Source organism: Drosophila melanogaster, chromosome 3R, assembly GCF_000001215.4.
Source record: "Drosophila melanogaster chromosome 3R".
Classification (NCBI taxonomy): Eukaryota; Metazoa; Arthropoda; class Insecta; order Diptera; family Drosophilidae; genus Drosophila; species Drosophila melanogaster.
In genome coordinates this window covers 31030854-31054054 of record NT_033777.3, presented here as the reverse complement: position 1 = coordinate 31054054, position 23201 = coordinate 31030854, and the positions used below count along the sequence as shown (strand labels likewise).

The following is a 23201-nucleotide window of genomic DNA, read 5'->3' as shown; positions in this document are numbered from 1 at the left end:
TTGTGGAGCTAAATTCCACCGTAAATGAAGGTTTCTTAAGTGAAGGATTTGAATATTCGATAATCTGGCAACGCCAATATACAAAAACAACCAGCCCTGGTCGAACAATCTGGCTACTCTACCGGTCAGCTGTTTTGCGTCTTTTTCGTGCTTGCGCTTTAAGGTCACTCTGAGCACGTCTTATTTTTGTTGGGTTGGCCCTGTAGTTTTTCACCGAAAAGGGTAAGGCCGAAATAAACAGATCGAAGCGATGCATGAGCTTGCGAAGACTTGACACCGATTAACCAATTGCCGATATTCCAGGTTTTGCTCCACGAACAGCAGCTAGAGGAACTTCAAAGATGGGAGCCCGACAGTCTCAATCCCGCGAGCCCCGAACCGTTTCAATGGAAAACCCAACTCCTGCCGGCGTTATTGATATATCCGACGATGTGGTCAAGCGACTGAAGGCGGGAATATCCCAGCAGGGTAAGCAATCCAATGGCATTGTGGAGTTATATCCGGAAATGACCATTTCACTCTGCTCGGTGTTATGCAACAATTGTCAAAACGGGCAAATGTTTACGCCAAACACAGTGGAAACTCGTTAACGAGAACAGCAGCAAGTTGTAGAGAGTGGCTCTTCTATCTTGTTCACAAAAAAAAAACGCACTTGAAAGGGTGTAGTTTTGGTTTCATTGGCTAGTTTCCATTCCTATTTGTATGTTTTTTTCATTAAACTATTGATTTATATCTTGTCCAATTCAGCTCGTGAGCACGCAGCCGCTGCGGAGGAATCGAAACCAGTGCCCAAGCCAACGACGAAGGCTGCCGCCAAGCCAGCCGCATCCTCGCCAGCTGCTTCTCCTGCTCCGAAAGTATCCTCCTATCCCGCTGCAGTGCCCATTTACGTCCAGGGAGGAGGACACACCATTAGCGCGGCCGATGTGCAGCGCCAGATGAACCAGGAGCTAATCAAGAATGACGAGCTGTGGAAGGAGCGCATGGCGAAGCTGGAGGAGAACCTCAAGAAGACCAACACCATCCTGGAGAAGGAGTACGCCAATGCTGTAGAAAATGTGCACAAGCGATTCGTCAGCACCGCGTCGTCGCACAAAGTGCCTCCCTGCCAGGACCTGAAATCCCAGCTGCTTGCCTGCTACCGCGCGCATCCCGGGGAGACCTTGAAGTGCATTGAGGAGGTGGCCCAATTCCGACAGTGCATCGATCTTCATCGCGTCCAGAAGCTGGATGCGGAACCAGAGTCGTCGAAAGTGACCTCCAAGGCCACCGTTCCTGCCAAGGCGGCCTAGGATCCTGGCAAATCCTTTTGTCCTAATTTGTTGACTTTTCTTTGAGGCCCCTTATGGGTTTTGTATAAACGATTGAGCGATCGATGGGGATGTACTCAAAACTTAAGCAAAAGTGTCATTGCGAGCGATAGTAAACTAACTTAAATGAATCAATCCATCGACGTTTTTATGGCCGGGATATTCTATTCAAGTTTACCATGACAAAAATAAAAAACATTGCATATTTTTCAGTGTATCTATTTGTTAAGTTGCAACGATCACTCCTCCATCTCGCTCACTCTCTCATTCAACGAAGCCATCCGTACGTCTATAAACTTTAATAACAATTAATATATTTAAAACAACATTAATTACAGCCCGCGACCGCGCAAAATAGCCGCAGTGGCAGCAGTCAAAATGGGGATCAAGGAGGCTCCCACAACAGTGGCGCCATTTCTCTTTGGATTGGGTTTGTCCAGCGGCCTATCCTTTTGCCCATCCTTGTGATCCTCACAGGAGTCATCGAAGTCCTTGGCAGGACCCAAACAGCCCGCGTAGCTCATCACATAGGCCAAGTAGTTCTGCTCGAAGACCCCGCGAATCAAACTGGAACCAGGTCCATATGCAAAGACAGCCACATCCTCGCCGCCGTGCGTTTCGTCCTTTCTGGGAACCGTCGCCAAGTGGCGATAAGTGGGAGCAGCCCGCTCCTCAGCGGTAAAATGCTTCAGGGGCATCCACATGTTGGAGCTGTTCTGAGGTCTGGAGTCATTCGCCAAGTGATCCCAATAGCCAGGACCTGAAAACATTCAAAGTTTGTTTTACCAGAAAATTCTGATAATGCTAAGGTCTAGCTTACCATTGGCATACGAGATGGTCTCGTAGAACATGGGATCGTTTTTCTCGTGTGAATTAGCTGTCCCCAGGATATCAGCTCCACGGAGCGCGTAACCATTAAAGGTGACCGCGTGGGAATGGTCTGCCGTCACCAGGATCAACGTTTCGTCGGGATCCGTATTGTTCACGGCCGCTTGGATTGCCAAATCGAATTCGTAGAGCTCGTGCAGAGCAGCACGGGCGTAGTTCATGTGGTGACCCTGGTCAATGCGACCTCCTTCCACCAGGAGCACAAAGCCGTTGGACTCATCGCCCCTTTCCAAGATTCCTAAGGCCGTCTCCGTCATCTCTTGCAGGGAAGGCTCTCCCGCCTCCCTGGCTATGGAGTACGTAATGTGATTGTTTCGGAACAGGCCCATCAAATGGTCCACCTTCTTGACATTCACATTAAGCAGATCCTTACGGTTATGTACCAATGCTGGAGGAACTGTGTCGTTGGCGTGATGGGCCAGCCACTCGGCAGGAAGGTTTCTGTTATCACCGCGGGTGCAAATTGTTTCCGTGGGTCCTTCGAAAATAGTAGTCTTCACCTCGGAGGCATTCAGAATGCCCATGGGCGACATTCCTCCGCCCAGGATCACATTGAACCGATTTCCCGGAGCATTCTCCACCAACTGACGGGCAATATCGACATGAAAGCCCACCGATTCCGCGGGCACTTCCGTGTCGCACTCCCAGTCCCGGTCGTAGATGTGGGCGTAGGTGGCGGCGGGCGTGGCGTGCGTGATCCTGGTTGTGGTGACCACGCCGGTGCGCTTGCCCTCCTTCTGGGCCCACTCCATGACGCTCTGGACCCTGCCTTGCTGCCCATTCTTCTTGGAGCGGGTGGCGTCCATTCCAATGGCTCCGTAATGGGTTTTCGAACCCGAGAAGATCGCAGTGGCAGTGCCCGCCGAATCCGGCACTTGTTTGTCCACGTTGTAGGTCTGTAATGGAGTGTATCAACATTAATATGATGTTCCTGTTTCAATGAGCTCCCCGATATATTCTTACTTTGGCCATTCCAGTGTTTGGGAAATCGTCGAAGACGAGGGTTTCCTCCTCGCCGTAACCATGCTTCAGGTACTGCCCCTTGTAGATGCGACCAGCACTGATCGTGGATATTCCCATGCCGTCTCCGATGAAGATGATGATATTCCGCGCCTTTTTCTGGTAGGAGTCCTCCTTCACGCGCTGCGCCTGCTTAATGGTCTTCTCCAGCTGCCTCAGGCCCACGTTGTGCCAGAATTCCGCGTCTGAAATCGGATTCACAGATTGAAACTAAATCGGATCGAAAATCGCTGGGTAAGTCAAGTGCCATGTCACGTATTAATTGCCCATCTCCAGTGAGATCCAGTTGGCACTTGAACATGTTCCGGATCGTATTTTAAGTACTCGACTAGTTAATGTGACTTATTTTCGCAACGTACGTCGCAGAAAATGCCTCGGCTTTCCACAATTCGGTGGGGAAAACGATTTTTCTTGATTTATGCGCTTTAATATATATTATTTTGCATTGTTTAATGTAAGCCGGAATTTCTGAATTCAATTTTCTCAGCTGATTTATATGCGCTTATCAATATTTACATTGAAATTAGTCAATGTATGTACTCGAATTTTCATTTCCCATGTTCTAATCTTTATTTTATTATCTAGTCTAAAGTTATACGACACGATCATTTAATTGTTTTAGTAGCAGAGTCAGTATTCCTAAGGCTTTCGGTAATAAAATGGGTGGTAATAGTTATAAGACTTTTGAATATTGAATTTTGGAATATTGAAATGATCTTCTGTTAGATACAAAATTACTACACGAGTAGCGCGTATAGCTATATCTCACCTAAAAATGGATTTTCAGAGATTAAAAATTACTTTTTGGCTTTATAACATTTGCATTTCGCGATTTGGAGCGTCGTCCGTTCACTGCTTAACTTGCGGTGATGATAATCGTAATTAATATTCAGTTGTGGTAGCTTGGGGAAGGGGCGGGGTATTCCACCCAGTGCCAACCACCGCCCACCGCCCATCGCCCGACGACCTCGACACTGAGACAGGTTACAGTTAGGCTGTCATTCGCCGACTGTTAATTTGGACTTGTCAATGAAATCAAAAGTATATGATTAATCAGTTTTTGTCAGCTGCTCAGCTGATTTACTCGTACGGTTTTTCGAAAGCCGATAAAAACTGCTCTCATAGCGAAACTAAGCAATTAGGTGACTACAAAATTTTAAATTCTACTTTGTTGGCAATTTAAAAAGTTACATTTAAGCGCCTATTTCGTAATAGGTGACCACCATTCGTAATGCCTTTCTGTTTCACTAGATTACGTAGAACAAACACTCTGCTTTGTGGCTAATTTCCCAGCAATAAGCTCTCAGTTTGGAAAGTAAACGCAAGTGACTATTTAGTGCCTAAGATTTGCAACCTTGATATAGACCCAAGTTAAGCACTTGTTGCATAATTGAACTGGACAACCATTCAAGTTCAAGTAATTTAAATTATTTCACGTTCTAACCGCAGTAGTGCTTCAGCTCGAATTTCGCACGTTTGCAACTACGTTGCATTGGGGATCGGGATCTGGTTCTCACCTTCGGGTTCCTTGGTCTTCCCCACGTCGAACTGGGGTCCTATGTCTCCGCCGGCACTTAGGGTGCGTATGAGTGGCGGTGGCTGGGTTGTGACTCCTGCCCAGCTGAATGCCACCAGGCTACCCAGCAGAAATCCGAGTATCACCAGGCAATGCATTTCTCTAATGTGCACAAAACGCGAGCAATTGGTGGCGACTATCTGTGGCGGCGCTGCGACTTCTATTCAAATGCGGATTCGTATCACAGCTTAGCTTGAGGCGCAGATTCTTCAGCGGGCCATCGAAATTGATTCGAAGTGCGGAGTGGAACGGATCGGGACGATTCTTCTCGGCTCTCCTCTGGCTCTGGAATTCTAATTCTATGCCGAGTGGTTCTCAACTTGCGACTAACACCGAAGTCGGCAAGCAAGCGCCGTTATATGCGAACTAACTGTCCATCCAGACGATCGGCTCGACCCGAAGTCCGCGCACTCACACATGTGTGCGCGTGGATCGGTTCGTGTGCCGTTTCGGGAATTTATACCAGGTACTCGTGGACCATATCCAACATTACAACATTTTCGGCTTTTAGACACGTTCTATACTTAAAAAAACTGAAACACATTTATGCGTTAGTTTAATAAAATAATACATATGTTTTCTACCGTGCAAAGCAACGGTTGCAAGCCTATTAAATAAATAAATTAATCTATAAAACTATGGATTACTATGTGTAAAAGTGTTATACCCATACGATGCACTTATAAAGTATCTTCTAATGGCAACGATATCCAACTACAGGATATCCCGCAGTCCAAAGCAAAAAAACGTAGCCATTGAGCTGCTTGCAATTGCAAAACGTTTGTCTCAATTAAAATTACGGCTCCGCCGAGATTAATCCATAAAAACGTGCAAAGCTTTTACGAACTAAGGGTCCGCGCACCATAAGTCCATTCCGCGCGATCATTTGTTTGCCCGGGATTCTGGCTCGGAATTCTCCGCCGGATCCCGTGTCGATGGGCTGATTTACGGCAGATCTTGCACGTGAAGCGACTGCTGGTCGGCATTATCTTGATCTTTATCTCCATCTCGGGCGATGTCTGCAGAGGCCGCTGTTTGTCTTCTTCGGAACAGATAAAGACAATCAAGGGGCACCCTCAGCGGCACACATTGCGTATGCGCGTTATTTGCTATTTGCACTTGTCTGACTTTTGGCTGCCATTCCGCGAACGCCGAGAAGAGTTTATCTCCCATTCGGAGGGAGCCCTCAATGCCACTTATTCGGTTCTTTTTATATGCTGGGCTTATTATATTACTAGATCTAAGGAATACAATGGACAGCTGCTTCAAGTGCGATCTATTGTCATGGTCTTACGTTCTAGTTTCTATGCGTGTGCTATTCACTTTACAGACAAAAATAACTGCTTCCATTAAAATATAAAAATATATAGGTACTATATTGGGCGTTCTTAAATCGTTGTTCATCTTCACTCTGTGTTTGCATTAAATGTTTTCTTTGTCTTCTTCAGAAACATTTGTTTTTACCACTACACTGCTAATATTTTTGTGACGGAAGACAGTTTCTTAAAAAGTTTGTGTACTTAACCTCTCAAGATCGCCGTAGTGTTTCTCAAAAAAGCACGTGATCATTTTATGCGATATTTACTAGTGCTTACAATAGACAGGGGTGAGATCAAAGTCAATATTAATCTTGACAGTTAATGTCATAGTAGGCTACCAAGATACTGTTTTAAACTGTGTTTATACGATGCACTTTTCACGGATTCTCTAAACCATGAAAGTTAACTTTGTATTCAGACAAAAAGGCTGTATAACTTGGAAAGCCAAGTCGTTCGCATAAGAAATACAAATTAGACAAACTTTAATTGCTTGAATTTGAATTGAGTTTTTTTTACTGTTGACTGCATATGAATGAGTGTGGTGAATAAGAGGTCTGCCAGTCGGAGAAATCGTTATTTTCCGGTTTCGCATAGCATCTTACAAGTAAATAATTAAATGATATTAGCAAAGTTTAAATAGTGTCGTATAATCAGTGTACTTAACGCTTTCCATTAATCGTGAAATCGTACACCATAAACGTGGTAATAGAAAAGCATTGGGGATGGTGATGATAGATGGTCGACATACAGAGCGTTGTAAATCTTAATCTGCTCCGCCGGGCTATCTTTATGCCCAAACAGATAAATTGGAATAGAATATGGGGAATGGGGAAACTTCCACTGCAAGTGACGCGCTTTTTGGACCCGTTCATTCCCCTCTGTTTGCATTTAGTTAATTATTATTACATCGGGTCGTGCTGATTTTTACGCTTGACTAGAGAGCTCAAGCGATGTGAAGTTGAAGTGCACCTAAAGTACATAGCTGGGTACAGCAATTTTTAGATTAAACCCATACTTATCCGTTCAAGCCAAGGTAAAACACATAGTCTCTGCTTTAAGTTATTTTATTTTTTCCCTTCTCAAAAACTAGATAGACAAAAGAAGTATCAAGCACTCATTTGTTTAGCTATTTGTAGCCACCTTTTATTAAACTGTTTTTCATGTCACTTATAAATTTTTGCTAATATCGCCCGGGAGTTTTTGCGGAGAGATTCTATAAGTATGCACCTGCAATCGAAAGCTCAGCAATCGCAGGGTGCAATTTGTTGGTTTATGACTAGCATTAGAGAAAGTTGTTGTATAAAATTTTAACTACAGCTAAGGTCAGGCACTGAAATAAATTGGCGCAAGCTAGTGTCCTAGTATCATGTTTATCTATCTCATATGAGAAGTTATCAGAACTTTGTGTCGAAATTAGAATGTGGCAACAGTTTGCGTTAATTTATGGCCACGTCTGACCTTACCCTAACGAGGTGTAAACTTAAATGGGTAACAGAAGGTCGAAACGAAAATGATAGAAATCAGTGTTGAGCAGGCAAGTGCTTCACCCCCTATGGGAACTTCTTGGCGGTGAATCCTGCCCGCACATTACTGGTGGTGGCCGATTTCACAGTCGTCCTGCTCGTTTTGGTTACGGTTGCGGTATCATTACTGCTGGTGTTGCTGATGTCCTTTGTCGTCGTGGTGCTGCTGGTGTTGCTGTTATTGTTGTTGTTGTTGCTGCTGCTGCTGCTGCTCCTTGTGACCGTGGTGATGCTGCTGCTGCTGGCACTCATCAAAAGAGGACGACGGGGCGGCATCCGTTCGTTGACCGCATCCAGGCCCTTGGCCTCCGCAAAGGAGTGGATGTGCGAGGATGCGGTCAGTCCTTGCAGAGCTGAGGGTTCATAGAGTCGGACGGGGATGGGAAACAGCTCAATTAATAATCGGCGTGGCAGTGTCTTGGCAAAAAGTTTCGATTAAACTAATCAGGAAGGTTTATTACTTAGTTATCTAGTAACAAGACAGCATGCTATAGCCGACTACCCCGATTATATGCCATGTTGTGGACGGGTTATATTCGGTTTTTAGATTATGCTTAATCTCAACCTTCCTTTATAGTTCCTGAGATATTAACGTTCATACGGACGGACGGACATACGGACAGGGTCAGATCGACTCGGCTATTGATCCTGATCAAGAATTTATATTATCTCCTGCCAGAGAAACACTTTCACTCTATGAGTAACGGGTATAAAAACGATGGCTGGTCTGCGATCAGCACTGTTTAATTGGCCGCGATAGGCAAATAATTAAACCATATTCAAGCAAACATCTAGATTAAAACTCGCTACAAATCGAATTGTAATGGCTTTTAACTAGTCTTCCTTTTAGATTTAATCGAGCCATTCTTTTCAAGCGCTACAACGGCTATAAGCCATTCATGTTCAATGTCACAGTGGATGCCTGCAGGTGTGAGTAGGTCCTAACACTTTGTGTTGGCTAACTCGAAATTGATCGATTCTAGCACGATTTGATTGTGGAGAAACTGGAAATTGGCTTTGTAAACCATTAAGGAACAAAGGAGTTGCCCTTTTCCGAAGGAGCCTACCAACTGGTAACCCACTGGATTGCCTACGACATCGACTGAGTTGTGGTGAAAGTATTTTAGTAGACACTAAAAACTATTTTTTTTGATAACAAAAACTATACTAAACTCATTATAATGTGGGTTCATTATGATTTTCTGGCTTGGTGGAGCTATTAATTGCTTTGTAAATTGTTTTTATGTTGCTGATTCAATAGAATATTAATAGGGTTCTGTAAACAACTTACACTGGTTAGTCGATATCGAAAGATGGGTGTAAATCATTGTGGTTTAGTGGCGCTTTTGGCTCTTTCAATTTCAATAGTTGAGGTAAGAGTTATTAAAATATTAGGTATAATACGAATCAATTCAAAATCTTCCTCAGATATCATCGAAATTTGAGTTCACAAATATCATGTGCAATTCTTTGGATAAACAGTTTTCCGACTTTGAGTATTGCTACATAAAGTCGGTTAATCGTAGCTACAAGTATGTGTCGATCAAAGCAAAATTATTTAAAACGCCAATTACCAAAGTCAAGGTATTTAAATAATTTGGTTAACAACATTTTCTCTTCTACAATTACTCTTCTCAGATCAACGGAGTAATTCTCAAACGATTTAATGGATATAATGGCTATAGACCTTTCATGTTCAATATCACATTGGATGCATGTAGATTCATGAACAACACAAAGTCGAACCCGATAGCCAGTTACCTTTATGATTTCATTAGGCCCTTCACCAACATGAATCACAACTGCCCCTACGATGTGCGTATATCCCTAATTAAATCCGATCTGTGCTTATGTTTCTGGTTTTCTATACAGCACGATCTCGTGATCGAAAAACTACCCATACACTTCGTTAATCACCAGGTGACAAAGGTCCTTCCCGTTCCTGAAGGGGATTACCTATACGAAACAAATTGGATGGCCTACGACATAAGGAGGGCTGTGGTCAAAGTGTACGGAACTATATCCTGATTAATTTATAAGGCATATGTTATAATTCAAAGTCCCTACACGCATTACATCAATTTGATCCTGAGAATACCTATGTGTGTTGACTTACCCTCCTTGAGGGAATCCCTTCCGCCGGACAAAGCGCCCACTGGCAGGGCGCCCGTGGGCGTCAGACCCTTCAGCTGGAGCACGCTCTCGGATTCCTCCCTGCGGGATGTGGGAATATTGAATTATTTAGCTGAATCCACGGGATTATAGGAGGCATTATGCACCTGAGGATGGAGAAGACGCGCGACATCTTGCCAATGGCCCGAATCTTATTCCGAATTATCTCTTTGCGCAGCGCCGACATGGAAGCTGCGAATTGAGGGCTCGATTAGACGGAATCTCGCGGGGTCACGGGGTAAATGTAATGGTAATCAGCTGGAAAACTCGCTGAAAAGCCGATCAAAGCAGGGCGCAAGGCAATAACTAAGCTTTTCGCTATCTTCGCTCAGGCGATTTTCGTTGGCTCAGGCATTTTTATTTTTGGCAGTGGGAGTGGCAATGGCAGTGGCATTTGCATTGGCGGTACTGTTTGGCTTCACTTTGGGCCTGCGTTTAATACCTGGCTTACCTGGCTTACTGGGCGTATTATTGTTATTGTTATTATTGCTCGCGTTCGCCGGCACGAGCACAATTTTCTTGCGTAGCTCTTTTGGTCGTGTTTTGGACGTGTTTTGAGTGGAAAGTTGGTGGTGGTGTTGGTACAGAAATTATTATGGGTGTTGGTAGTAGATTGCAGTTGTCGTATTTCGATATTTGGTTTCGGAAAATATTTTTAATAGAAGATTAGTTTGTAATTCACGTGTATCCGTATTGGCCCCACAACATCCAAAGCACTGCGACATTGACACACAGTCTAGTACGGACAGAATCGCTCTGTGGATCCCCAAACTTACCTTCCTCGAGCTCGTCATCGGGTCCGGCCACCAGTTCATCGTCTGAGCAAATGTTCAGGATGTTGACTAGCATCTCGGTTACCTTTGAATGGCATGGTAAATTGGATATTAAAATCACGTATAAAGATTTCAGACACTTTTGAAAGTTCTAGTTCGAGTATTATGGCTTAGTTCCATCACTGAACTCAAAATACATAGATAATCCCACCCGATTGGGTGCGAACCCACCTTTTCGCCCACGAAGGGCAGCGACCATGTGAAGACGTCCATGAAGTTGGGTAGCCAGTAGGGATGTGGCGAGCAGTTGAACTGGCGGATATTCATCACGTTGTTCTCGTACTTGAGCACAGCTGCCTTTTGTCAAATGGGTTCGATGGTTGACAAAATCAGCGCGAGCGGAGAAAGAGACGGGGCGAGTGCCGGAGAAAGAGATGGAAGAGAGGGTATTGCGAACGCAGCGCGATTTAAACTCGCACCAGCTCGCAATGCAGCCAAAAAAAGATTTCGTTATTTAAAAATAGCAAAGTCAGGAACAACAACAGCAAGATAAATAAACAACCCAGAAAGAGATAGGGTGAGCAGGGTGAGCAGAGGGAGAGAGGTGGAACTATCTCATACCTTGTTATTGTAAACATCCAGATAATTGGGGGCGGAGAATATGGTGATCAGCGAGGGGAAGCCCGTAACCTGGTTCTTCCGATACATGCGATACCTGAAGCGGAAGGAGTTCGATAATCATATGGATATTACACCATGGTACTTCCGATCCTACCCCGCATCCTGCGCCTCGTGCGCCCTGACTATCGACAGCAGGTTGTTCTTCTGCAGAAACTCACAGCAGGCCGAGTAGCTGAAGAAGTAGGAGCACCCGCGCACCGAGTTGTGCGAGAAGAACTCGTTGGTCTTCTCGTTGCCAAAGTCCTCCAGAGGATCGGACCAGAGCAGGTCGCACATGGGCCCGTAGGCCGGTGGTTCCCTGAAGCGATTCAGCTGAGAAAATCCGCACAGATGCATTATATTGTAAACATTTCAGCGCTGCTTTATTACCGTCTTGATGTCGTCGAGTGTGAAAATCTCGGGCGACAGACCGCCGTGAATACAGAGGAACTGCTGGTTGAGGAGGGCGGCGAGGGGCAGGCAGTCGAACGCTTCCATGCAGGCGTCGTAAATACTTTCCGAATACTTGATGATGCCTTCAACAGAGAAAAATTAATGAATTAGCGACGGAAGGAGATTTATAGCATGCATATTCGCACTTAAAAGCGCATTAAGTTCGTAAAGTGACTGAGGCATGCAGGTTTGCTCATTTTGTAGTTTATCTATATCAACGGGAAACAAATCAACTTTCTCATAACTAGCAAATTCTGGCATTAACTTCAGTTAAGTCCAACTTACATTCCTGCTTGAAGGTAAAGTACTCTGTGAGATGCCTGCACTCGTGATTTCCTCGCAGCAGGGAAAGCGTGGTGGGGTAGGTTATTTTCAGGGACCACAGGTAGAGAACGCACTGAAATTAAGTGGACCGTTTAATACAAAAATGGAAAACGCAGTATATATTCCTGATAAGTTAAGATACAATTTTCATATGGACCCACCTCAATACTGAAGTATCCCCTGTCCACGTAGTCGCCTAGAAAAAGGTACCTAGTGGTGGCCGGCGGGCCGCCCACTTCGAAGAGCTTTACGAGATCGAAGAACTGCCCGTGGATGTCACCGCACACGGTAATGGGTGCCTCCACGTCGATCATGTTCTTCTCCTCGCGCAGCAGGGCGGCTCCTTCGGTGATGATCCTCAGGGCCACCGCCTCCTCGATCCGCCCCTCCAGCAGAAAGTGCTGGCGCAGGGCGTCGAAGTTGGGTTTTCCGGTCTTCGGATCGTCGTATACCTCCGACATGGTCAGCTTGTGGGTGGGCGGAAGTGGAACATCTAGGGGAGTAACAAAGAAATTAATCAAATTATTAAGTAAAGATTATTAAGTAAATTGTTATCACCCATTTCCAGAAGAAGAAGCCCCTGGATTCAATTGTTAATTATATATTGTATCTTGTATCTTATATGACGTGAATGGAACATCTCTTTGAAAATGGGGTTTCTCGTATTGTTACAGTTCCCCTGAATTTTTTTCGGTGTAGTCTTGCATTGATAGAATTATAATAAACATCGCTGTCCGACGGCGATGTGGGTTAACGAGGTGCTGCAACTTAGCGCCAATATTCATTCGGTTTGGCCGCTTTTCTTGGCCCGGCTATAAAGAAAACCGAAATTCCGCCAGATGCAGCCACATGAGATTCGTACGCTAATTACAAAATTTGACTGAGTGAATATAAAAGTCGAAAATTGATTGGCACACACAAAACAAACAAACGTAATCGAACACACACACACATCGAAACGTCAGGGCGAACGCCATTTTTAATTGTCATAATTTGGGTAAATGTCTTGAATTTTGACGCAATGGCCAATAAAATGCCAATGTACTGCAGTTGTTGCTTGTTATGGGTGCTCGAAGATAATTAAATTAATTTTTATGGACTCAATAAACCAAAGAACAAAAGCGAGTACCGCATTTTCAGTTAAGGGTTTTAAGTTACGATGCCGAATAATTGATTAATAAAAGCACATTTATGGCAGTTGCATCGGAATATATGGGTTATTAAAAATCTGTAAATTATTTATGTATAAATAATGCGCATAATAAGCAATTATGCATTGTAAAATGGTCTGTAAAATAAATCGATTGAAACTTGCTCAAAGAACATTTTTTGAAATTAGATAAATTTACATGAGCTATAAAATGTTTTCCTTTCTATGTTTGTTTCCATTTCAAAAGTCCATTTATTAGTTTTTAAACATGAAAACTTAACGATCGATGTACTGCTCCTCGAGAAGGTGCAGCCATGCTATTGTTTTGAAAATTACAAGCATGACTTCCCAATTCTCAAAACACACTTTTCGAAACGCTTGCCTCCGCCGACTGAAATGTTCAAAGGAAATAATTTGTGAAACCCTCAGTTTTGACATTAATGACGGCGGTCAGCACATTGGAATGCCATTGAAGCATGATCGCATGTCATTAAAGATACAATCGCAGTAGGGAATCGTGCTTGGGATAATGCTTGATTGGGGTCCGTAGTGCTTATAGAGAGTAGAGATCATTACCATCGACCATGCGCTCCCTGGTTTTTGTGTACTGCATTTTCTGTTTGTTTCCACTGGCGGCTGTCGGAGATTTCGAGGAATTCGACGAGGACTTTGCCGATTTGTCTGAACTAGAACTTTTTGATAGCGATGATTTCCTCGTCACCGAACTTCGCGTGGAGGTCGCCGACATGATGCTTGATTATTTATTCGGCCCCTGCTTTTTGTTAAATTTTTTATTTTTTTTTATTAATTTTTCTGCGTTCTGTTGGTGCTGATTTTTGCGATGCCTTAGCTCGATATATATTTTTTAATGGCTTGACTGTTTGCTGGTGCTGAAAGTGTTACTAACACAGGAATTTAGATAATTATACGCCTTTGCCTAGCGTCTTTATGGACGACGAGACACCAACACAGAAGCGCACAAAACACACAAATATATTTAGGCAATAAATAAAACTTGTTGTTATAATTTGTATAGCTGTGGACTTTCTTGTATTTTTAGCCAGGCAATGCCAATATAGCGAGATAGAGACAACTTTCGCCCGCAGCGCACACGAAACAAATGTTGAACAATTAATATTTCAATTTGCTGCAATTATTCAGAGACGTATTAACTTTTCATTAAGTCATCACATTGTTTAACGGATGCTTTTGGCAAAGGGTAAGCAGCACTTCAATTGAGACGGAAAATTGCTCGACACTTTGTGCTAATTGCCCACAAAGCGAGCGACAACGAAAATAGCAATGGATTTGCGAAGAGACGGCCAGACAGGCACACACATATATCACTTTGGTCACACTTTGTTTGCAGTTCGCCGTTTGCCGCTTGCGATTATTGTTATTATTTTCGGGCTAATCCTTTGGGGATTCTCGGGGCCTTAGTCGCGATGATTTTCACGGGACACGACGCAACGCATTTCCCAAGTTGGCGCGACGCGATTTTCCTCGAAACTGAGCGAAATTCGCTGGCATCGTTTGGCATTCAGAAGACCCAATTTGAAAGCCCGAAGAAGATCGGCTGTGATCGGCCGATCTCACGCCCTTGACTCCCACTCTCCGCCGAAAATGAAAATATAAATAAGAATACACCACGCTCTCGTAGGGTTCCATCTATTTGTTTATTTTATTGGGTTAATGTCACACACGCACTCTGGTCTCTTCTTCGTATCACTGCCCTTCTGCGATCGTCGACTGGGCGACTGACTGCTCGACCTTCACAGACATTTACACATCTGTGATATGTCCACCCCCATCCCCATCTCTATCCTCATCCTCATTTCCACCTCCATGCCCCATTCCATGTCCACATCCGCTCTCAATGATTTTCAACTTGACCGTGATATTGATTGTGTGTGCGTGCGTCCGAGTGTGTGTGTTTGTGTGTGATTGAGCGCGAGTGTGTGTTTGCCAGAAATTGGGCGCCAATAGGTGGGTGTCGCTATAATTATAGTCTTGACTTTGTGCGCGCCTCGTGCAAAAATATATGCGATCTACAATTAAAAGGGGGTGTTTCGGTTCGGATAAGATTTATATTTGATTAAAAAAAAAAAATTAAAAAACATAAGAAATCAAAAGCTTTTATCTAACGATTTAAATTTAAATAAATACAGTTTTTTGGGTAGTACATTCAATATAGTATAGTAAGTTGATTTTTATATATATTTTGATAGCGCATTCGCGGTTCTGCTTTTCATTTGAATGCTTCGCTGGTGGAACCGATTTCATGCAACTTTTATGCGAAGCGTGGCAATATTTGCGCAACTATCTGTGTGGGGATGGGGATGGCCACATAAAAAACACAGCCACAAACAATATGTGTGTTTTGCCCCGTCAATGTTGTTTGTCGCGATGGTCAATTGATATGTAGTACGATTTGGCTGGGGAAGCGCTATATCGCTCGACAGACAGACAGTTCCATAATATATGCTGGGAAGGATGGATCGCCCGATTTCGGGCACTCGGAATCACATTCGGAATCTCCGAATCGGAATCCATTGCAATGCCAATGCACCCGCTGCCAGCCAAATGCGCATCGATGGCACTTGGATTTTCGATTTGGCAAAGAGCGGAGACGATTTTACTTGGACGCCCCCGCGTATTCGCAAGTCGCAGAGAGACAAAAGCGAGTCACACGACCGCCGCAGACTAGAAAGAAATACTTTCCGGTGCTAACCAGTGGGTGGGATTGGATTCGAGGGGGCTGTAAGTGCTCAGTAAGGGGTGCGGCGGGGTGCGATGGGCGGACCGATGAGAGCATTGCATTCCCAACGCGAAATTTTGGCAAAAGCGCTGACAGCTCAGCCCAGTCCAGCCCCCCATCCTTCTTGGGGTATCCAATGGCAATACGGGGTATTTAACTTTCGAAAGTGTCGCCGAGGAATAGAAGAGCTCAATAAGTGTCACTATATATTTTCAATCACTAATATGTTTCAAAAATATCATACGTTTGTGCTGGCATTTAAATAGGTATTTAAGTATGGTTTACTACTCTACTTTATTGTTTAAACACTGAGTGCGTGGAATAGTTGTTTGCAAATTAGAGTTATTGCAAATACATACGATTAAGTTAACCAACCATCGTACTGCTCTTCCCTTTACATCAAAACCTTGTGTTTCCGATCTGCGGCTATTTAAATAGCCCCAAAATGCCGTTGGCAGCGCATTTTAGGCGCAATTAGGAGGCGAGGCAACTGCGGTCAGCTGGCCGAGATTAAGTGGCCGACACCCGCAATTGATTCACCTCAAGATTATCTAAATTAGAGACTAGCCGATCGCCATGGCTAGAGCAAACGCTGGGGATTTGCTAAATAATTTGCCAGTCAAGTTGAGTCAAGTTGTTCGCATTTCAACAGATTTCGCGCCTGACACTTTGAACACCCGTTTCGTCATGTCGGCATGTCACTTAGTCTTCGGGCTGATATACATTTTCTGCGTTGGACATGGCCAAAATAGAAGTGCCAAAATAGCAATAGCCGCGCACTGGCCGAGTATTTATAAAACAATGTTTTTTATGCTCGCACGCAGAAAGCCAAACGGCGCTTCCTCTCTCTTTTTGCACATAAACAAAACGGCAGTGAAATAAAAAGATAATATTGACACGCAACGCAAACATTTCATTCATTGTTTCAACTTTTTCGGCAATCGCAATCGCAATTGTTGCTGTTGCTGTTGCTGTTTAGTTTCTGGCGCTGTATAAACAATTCATTTGAGTTATGTGACCACAGGCATGGGGTTATGTGTGAATGATGGCCGATTTGTGGGCTATTCGATGGCTGGCAGAAGGAAGCACCAAAGCAAACACTTCCTCCGGGCCAGCACTTAATTTAAATTAATTATTTGCATTGATTTCAAAGCAAATAAATTGGGGCGAATGTCCGTGTGGAAAGCTCAGCAGATTCAGAAACCCCGACGAAAAGCTCTTTTCTTCAAAACGAACGGCTCAGCTCGGAAAAATTGCTCCCACACTTTTCCGGGGGGAAAACTCCTTATGTCTGCGGCTGTCGTTTTACAAATTGATAAACTTTTCAGCTATCAGTGCTTATGTATCTTTCTGGTCCAAGCCTTCGTTCCCTCTTAACCTTTGACCCTTTCCCGAGCCCCTCTGCACCATTTCATTGTTTTCCCTTCTGAGTGCCAAACATTTGCCAGGCCGAAAGTTTTTTGCGCTCACATTTGTTTGCTTGGGATTTGGCAAAAAAAAAACCGGAGCCAAAAACTTCAAATATAAAAAGGCAGCAGAAATTTTATTGAATTGATTTATTGACTTACTTATTTGGGCGCTCAGCGCTCATAGATAAGCGCCGGGAAAACCTTTTCTCAATTTTCTTTGTTTTCCTGCTGTCAGTTGGCAGCAATAACAAGGGCCCAAAGTAAATATTTAGTTTTCATTTATACAATTTTCCCCCAGCCGCGGTCTTCGCCTCTTTGTTTGGGGCCAATTTTGTGTTTAACTTTATTGAGGGTTAATGCAAGTCCATAAAAATCTTGTTAATTGAAAAGTAACCAAGGGGATTTACTTTCGCTTGCATATTATGTTATTGATGACAGTAGCAACAATATAAGCTTAATGATCCACTAAATTCGCAATGACTTCAACTCTTATTTTTGCAATTGTGATAAACGATCGTAACTACAAAGCCAACACAATAACAAACAAGCTCGGCGATTTTTTCAAGTTCTCACTTAAAACATTCGATAAGTTATAATTCTGTACACATTTGACATTTTTATGAAATAGTAAAATAGACTTGAGTGCTTGCAAAAATAGATTTTCGGCGACTAAAGTGAAACTCAAACAGGTAATTGCCCTCGGGGAAGGGAAGAATTTCGGTTACTCGGAGATTCATAAAACCAATGGGCAGCCTTTCCACAATTAAGTCGCTCTAAATAGTTAAAAATTAATAATTTCATATATAATAATTACACTTACCGTGTAGGGACATGAGTGGTTCATATTGGAATACGCGGAAAATGAGTCGAAGATATATTTCAGGACTGGGTTAGATTTTGGATTTTCAACAAATTTGCAGGCATCTGCTGTTATGTTGTAGAGAAAAGGCCTGTATCCGTTGAGTCGTTTCCACATTATGAAATTTACCTTTAAATAGTTGAATTATCATTATTCATTATCATGAAATTCAATGAGCCTATTTATTAATTGAATTACCTTCATCCTCGGCAATGGAATTTGATTCAACTTATACTTTCCGGAAACATATTTGTAGCTTCGATTTATGGACTTTAAGTTGCAGTTCTCAAATTCCCCAACTCGCAGGTCAAAAGCAGTGCAGTTTAAGTTCGTAAATTCAAAGCGAGAATTTGTCTTGAATAAATGTTCATATTACATATTTTATTCAAATTCAATTTGAAATTGTACGTACTTTGATGATTGAATAAAATATCAAAATGGCCAAAATCAGGTTAATTCTCTTGGCGCTCATCTTTCATTTTTTGCTACCAACTCAGTACTGAGTTTTTGTGCGGATGTCAAAATTACAGTCGAAATATATGAATGATTATAAATTCAATCGAGTGCTTTGTTTTATTTGGCCTAATAACCGATTGAAATAAATCGCTTATCAGATCGTAAAGCAACAATTACGACTTTTAGGAGCACGAGTTAAATGTTTTTAATTTATTGTGCGTTTTAAAATGAGCTTCAAAAGCGAACAAATGTATAAATTATTTATGTATCTGTATGATATATTAATGTTCAGCAATCACCCAATAGTATCAAGAAATAGTACTTTTTTCAATGGAAAAGCCTTTAGACTAAATGTTAACGTTGGTGTTGAGCTTAGGTTATCTAAATGGGGTAACGGATGCACAATAAAATTGCGTTTATCCTTATTTATCGGGCACCCTTCCATCAATCGATTACCTCGTTTTGGCAGCCGTTTTGACCACTTTTCCGCCGCGGGTCAATGGCTACGATGTAGAATCTATCGCCATGCTCATCACGTTGGGCGCCTTAATTTGCCCACATGATAAACAAGGCAAACCGATCGATTTTCCCGAATTGCTGTGGGTAATGCAACTGCCGCTAGATTTGCTTTATATGAGCTGCAAATTGGTTGCTCACGTAAATGATTTTCATTTTCCAATCATAACATTACGCGTGCCTGCACTGCCAATACTCACCTGCCGGGGAAAATATGTGGAAATCCGGTGAGCTGAGGGAATCCGTAAACATTTGCGGCACTCGCAGTTTCGCTGCCGCTGATTACAATGCGGTGAATTGAATTAACATATTGGCCGGCGGGCGGAATTATGGCTTTGCAAGCCGAATGCCGAAAGCCGAGAGAGCGGGATATGGCTTAAACTGTCTACAAATAATTTTCCGATGGGCGGTGGGCGGTCGAGATTGCCATTATTTATGGGCCCCGTGCACGACTTGTTTGCTTTTTGTTAATGACGAGGCGAAAGTATAAAGCACAAAGTGCCGACAATTGGCAGCAGCTGAAACAGGAGCAGGATCCGAAGGATCCCAAGGATCCCAAGCTGCGAAGCTCGCAAAAAAGTTAATTAAAAGTGCAATCAAGCAGCAGCCCGGACCGCAGAAAGAAAGAGACGGGTAGGGGCCACAACGAGAGAGAGAGAGAAAGGTGGCAGGGCATCAGGTCCTGAACGATGCTGACATTTTGCCTGCAACGGAGACGACAAAAAATGGATGAAGAAAAGCAATTTCCACACTGCGAACATATTTTGAAATGAGCGAAAGGTTGGAAATTACAAAATAAACACATTCTCATATGAACTATTTACATTCGATGCGATCCATGCAGTGATCAACACAAAATGTATGATATCTTTACATTTAGGATCCTTTGAACACTTTTTTTCAGTGCATCCAGCAGAATGGCTGTGGGGTCATGTGTAGCACGTTGTATATAAGTTTCATCTCAAATACGAGCACGTCCAGGTGGGTGGCATTGGAAGTGGGGAGTGCGGATGTGCCTACCTGGCGCATCGCACAAATTGCTGCAATTATAGACGCCATAAATTATAACAACTTAAAGCTTAGGTAAACGAGCAAAGCCAGAAAATGGACGAAATGACAAGAGGAGTGCGGAAAGGGGGGGGGGGGCTGGCGGAAGCGGAAGACAGAATGAGATGAGACTTCGGGAAATGCATTTAATTGATTTCACTGCTCGTCCTTGGCTTCTCCCGACAGGCAATATCATTTTTATTGCTTCTCATTCCCGCGAGCCCTGTGTTTCAGCACTTTTTTCAGGTGCCAAAGTTCCGTTGATTATGATTTATGGGATGGAACTGCAGACGATAAAATAAATTCATGACTTGGAACCTTGCAAGATTAATATATTAGTTTTAGTGCAATCGCTCATGGGTCATTTGACACGTTGTCTGCGAATATATTTTTAAAGATTGTGAAATTTTTGAAAATAACTTCTTTTTGAATTGATGGATCCAAGGGATCCAGAAGACGCCAATGTTCAAATAAATGTGTCTGCACCCAATTGCTCCTGCGCATGGGGAATTCTTGTGGTTTTTGAACTGTCAACACAACAATTAATTACCCATTAGGACCGCTTCATTGTTGGTCCTTTGAATGCCTGCGACGACTGCGGTTGTCATAATTACTAGTCCCATCGCTCAGTTCAACTGGCTGGGCATCTGGAACACGAAGTTGCAGGTTGTGGTTCCATTCGACCCCCCAGGCCGGCATCCCTTTGACCCCGGGTTCCTGTAGTTAATGTCCCATAAAAGACGTAGACAGGCGAAAATATATCGAGTAATTACGAACTCTGACCTTGGTGAGTGAGTGAGAGTGGCTCTCAACATTTGATTCAATTTCCGCTGAGCTTTGCTTGCGGGCGGCCAATTAAAAATAATTTAATAGCACGTTGTAATAATTCCGTTTCCACTTCTTGGCTCCGACAATTTTAATGGCCATACCTCTCGGGTTTTTCTGTGGCGTGTCTCGCGTCTTCTCCTAGACGGCAAATCATATTTATTTATTAAATCTAATTGCGTTTTCTGGTCAGGGAGATGGGAAAATCGCTCGGGAAGGCAACCGACAGCTGTGGTATGTCTTGCAAAAATTATGGCCACCAAAAGCCAAGAATAGAGGGAAACTCGTTGTGCTGCACCTTTTCTAGAATTATACGATCACAAATACTTACAGTGTAGTCATATTTATATTTTTGAAGACTTCTAAAGCTTTTCACATAAGCTTATATTGCAACATGATTATTAATATGATGAAATGTTGTAACCTACAAATGCATTTATTCAGTCAGTTCAATCAGCCTTCATAAGTATCAAATTTTGGGTAAAAGCAAGAGATACTCGGCACTTCAATTACGAATTGAGCTTGCTCTCACAATTTCATTTTCTCAGTTTCCCTGTTTCCCTGTTTCCCGGAATGATATTTCTGTGTTTTGGGCTTGTGTGCCGTGCACTTTGCAACAGCTGCAGATGAAAATTGCAAATGAAACTTAGCCGTGCTCAGCTGAAGTAAGCCGAAGTGGAATGGAGAGGAGTGGATGGGAGTCCTGTGAAGTCCTGTGAACTGAAGTGGGGTAAGCAGGACTTGCAAGTGCCTCTGAACTGGCTTCAGATCCTACGGTCGATGCACAAATCAACGTTAAGAGCATGTAACTCCCTCACACAAGCACACACCACCACACCACCACAGACACACGCACACGCACGAGCATAGAGTCCTTTCGGTGGCCTTTGCACTTGTGATGGTGTCAAAGTTGCATGTTATTGCATCAACATTATTTCTTGCTCTCCGAACGTGCGCTGGTGTGCGTGGATGTGCGCCATAAAGTACACTGGTATGGGCGCATGTTTACAACTGGAATTAGGGTGCAACACAACACATGTACTAGCTGCAATTAGGACACATAACTCTCACCAGCCATAATAGCTGGCATTGGAGGGCAATTAAGGTCGACCCATATCTATAATCAAAAATATATAATTGGGTAAATATAAGAAATAATCGGGAATATGTCTTTGCGCGATCAATTATAGACTAAAAAAAAGATAACTATATTATAGCGGCTAATTCTCAGCTTTTGCTTGAAGGAAATTTCACTTGACACAAAGTAACAGCCTGACATCCACCCTAATTTCCAAAGATATGTATGCATGAACTTGCAAATGTTTTCGGCTTTGAGGTTTCTTTGCGGTGTGCCCCTGCTATCGGTTTTGGCCACAACTTTTTGCCATCATCGTACACTGATTAATTGCATTTCAAGTGCTGGGAGGCGGGGCCAGAGGTCGGAGGTCGCAGGTCAGCGGTGCAACCACAAGTGCAAACGAGCCAATTCATTAGCACCATTCGACACAAAATCCGAATTAACCCCATCTCGGACGGACAGGTCGTCCGTCCGGTTAAGTCGGAAACTCTCTTTTAAAATTGCTCATAAACTTTTTCAATTTCAGCTGGCGCAAAAAATATTGGCGGAAGCGGTGGAACCGGAAAACCGGAAAAACAAGCAACTTGCCGGAGTGCTTAACCAACATGCTGAAAATGTAGACATCAACCGCACACGAAGCGAATGGCCCAAATGAAGTGGAACTTCTGGGGGCCACAAGCCCCTGTGAGCCCCCTCGAAATCCCTCTGTGGCAGCTATTTTATGCGCAATGCGTGCCCCGACTGCATGGCAGGGAAAACACAAATCGAAGATGGAGTGGAGTGCCAACAATCGGCAACAACGCAGAGAGTCAATTGTTTTTCAGTCCCTTGGGTTAGAATGTGGCCAACATATTATTGTCATCCGATGAGGCCGCAAATTTAATACAAATCAATGAAACTTTCAAGTTTAATGTTTCCGTTTCCGTTTTATGTTGCCCTTATGTTGTTATGTTCTAAAATAGAGATTCAGAATTCGATAGGCTTGTGGCAAAACTATATAATCAATTAACTATAATCGTATTGTAGTGTGTGCACCGCTTGCGTAATATGAAACTGTCATCATGGACAGCAAAATCATCATTACC

General features: G+C 43.3%; 5 protein-coding genes, 1 non-coding gene and 1 pseudogene across 9 annotated transcripts, besides 1 other annotated feature; 4 read left to right on the top strand and 3 right to left on the bottom strand.

The window, feature by feature from the left end:
* Positions 1-139: 139 nt before the first annotated feature.
* Positions 140-1439, top strand: Chchd3 (Coiled-coil-helix-coiled-coil-helix domain containing 3). Its single transcript, NM_143581.3, has 3 exons — positions 140-222; positions 304-468; positions 748-1439. The coding sequence occupies exons 2-3, from the start codon at positions 342-344 to the stop codon at positions 1290-1292; spliced, it is 672 nt and encodes a 223-aa protein (NP_651838.1). The 5' UTR covers positions 140-222; positions 304-341; the 3' UTR covers positions 1293-1439.
* Positions 1440-1514: 75 nt separating this feature from the next.
* Positions 1515-5126, bottom strand: Alp4 (Alkaline phosphatase 4). Of its 2 annotated transcripts, none has more exons than NM_079862.3 (4): positions 4736-5126; positions 3162-3403; positions 2131-3094; positions 1515-2070 (listed from the first exon to the last, which is right to left on the bottom strand). In NM_079862.3, the coding sequence occupies exons 1-4, from the start codon at positions 4890-4892 to the stop codon at positions 1643-1645; spliced, it is 1791 nt and encodes a 596-aa protein (NP_524601.2). In that variant the 5' UTR covers positions 4893-5126; the 3' UTR covers positions 1515-1642. The 2 variants fall into 2 exon arrangements, with proteins under 2 accessions (NP_524601.2, NP_733413.1); NM_170534.2 differs by lacking the exon at positions 4736-5126 and adding an exon at positions 3988-4246.
* mir-4948 (mir-4948 stem loop) lies at positions 2852-2957 on the top strand. Its single transcript, NR_048518.1, has one exon. It is a non-coding gene; the product is annotated as a mir-4948 precursor RNA (primary transcript).
* A 2107-nt stretch (positions 5127-7233) lies between the features above and the next one.
* On the bottom strand, positions 7234-14681 carry CanA1 (Calcineurin A1). 3 transcript variants are annotated; one of them, NM_079861.4, is made up of 13 exons: positions 14507-14681; positions 13745-14070; positions 12180-12511; positions 11980-12091; positions 11632-11777; positions 11357-11574; positions 11203-11296; positions 10813-10938; positions 10585-10666; positions 10260-10337; positions 9916-10000; positions 9753-9850; positions 7234-7989 (listed from the first exon to the last, which is right to left on the bottom strand). In NM_079861.4, exons 2-13 carry the CDS (start codon positions 13914-13916, stop codon positions 7664-7666), a joined length of 1869 nt encoding a protein of 622 aa, NP_524600.3. In that variant the 5' UTR covers positions 13917-14070; positions 14507-14681; the 3' UTR covers positions 7234-7663. The 3 variants fall into 3 exon arrangements, with proteins under 3 accessions (NP_524600.3, NP_001247378.2, NP_001247377.1); NM_001260449.2 differs by having other exon boundaries at positions 13745-14681; NM_001260448.2 differs by lacking the exon at positions 10260-10337 and having other exon boundaries at positions 14527-14681.
* Positions 8186-8302: a mobile genetic element.
* CR46406 lies at positions 8494-8760 on the top strand (annotated as a pseudogene).
* On the top strand, positions 8950-9664 carry CG33920 (uncharacterized protein; the record flags this gene model as incomplete). The annotated part of the gene is made up of 4 exons (NM_001032043.1): positions 8950-9009; positions 9065-9214; positions 9275-9451; positions 9509-9664. The coding sequence occupies 4 exons, from the start codon at positions 8950-8952 to the stop codon at positions 9662-9664; spliced, it is 543 nt and encodes a 180-aa protein (NP_001027214.1).
* Positions 14682-17930: 3249 nt separating the features above from the next.
* CG33773 (uncharacterized protein) lies at positions 17931-18709 on the bottom strand. The gene is made up of 4 exons (NM_001032042.2): positions 18607-18709; positions 18393-18548; positions 18156-18323; positions 17931-18108 (listed from the first exon to the last, which is right to left on the bottom strand). The coding sequence occupies exons 1-4, from the start codon at positions 18664-18666 to the stop codon at positions 17953-17955; spliced, it is 540 nt and encodes a 179-aa protein (NP_001027213.1). The 5' UTR covers positions 18667-18709; the 3' UTR covers positions 17931-17952.
* Positions 18710-23201: the final 4492 nt, after the last annotated feature.

Coding starts and splice junctions, on each gene's coding strand:
- CanA1 (NM_001260449.2), bottom strand. CDS start 13,916: ATGTCGGCGACCTCCACGCGAAGTTCGGTGACGAGGAAATCATCGCTA. Junction 12,092..12,179: donor GGGGATACTTCAGTATTGAG/GTGGGTCCATAT, acceptor ACTTAATTTCAG/TGCGTTCTCTACCTGTGGTC. Junction 9,851..9,915: donor CGCGTCTTCTCCATCCTCAG/GTGCATAATGCC, acceptor CACATCCCGCAG/GGAGGAATCCGAGAGCGTGC.
- CG33773 (NM_001032042.2), bottom strand. CDS start 18,666: ATGAGCGCCAAGAGAATTAACCTGATTTTGGCCATTTTGATATTTTAT. Junction 18,549..18,606: donor TATTTTATTCAATCATCAAA/GTACGTACAATT, acceptor CATTTATTCAAG/ACAAATTCTCGCTTTGAATT. Junction 18,324..18,392: donor TTCCATTGCCGAGGATGAAG/GTAATTCAATTA, acceptor AACTATTTAAAG/GTAAATTTCATAATGTGGAA.
- Alp4 (NM_079862.3), bottom strand. CDS start 4,892: ATGCATTGCCTGGTGATACTCGGATTTCTGCTGGGTAGCCTGGTGGCA. Junction 3,095..3,161: donor CAAACACTGGAATGGCCAAA/GTAAGAATATAT, acceptor ACTCCATTACAG/ACCTACAACGTGGACAAACA. Junction 2,071..2,130: donor GACCATCTCGTATGCCAATG/GTAAGCTAGACC, acceptor GAATGTTTTCAG/GTCCTGGCTATTGGGATCAC.
- Chchd3 (NM_143581.3), top strand. CDS start 342: ATGGGAGCCCGACAGTCTCAATCCCGCGAGCCCCGAACCGTTTCAATG. Junction 469..747: donor GGCGGGAATATCCCAGCAGG/GTAAGCAATCCA, acceptor TGTCCAATTCAG/CTCGTGAGCACGCAGCCGCT.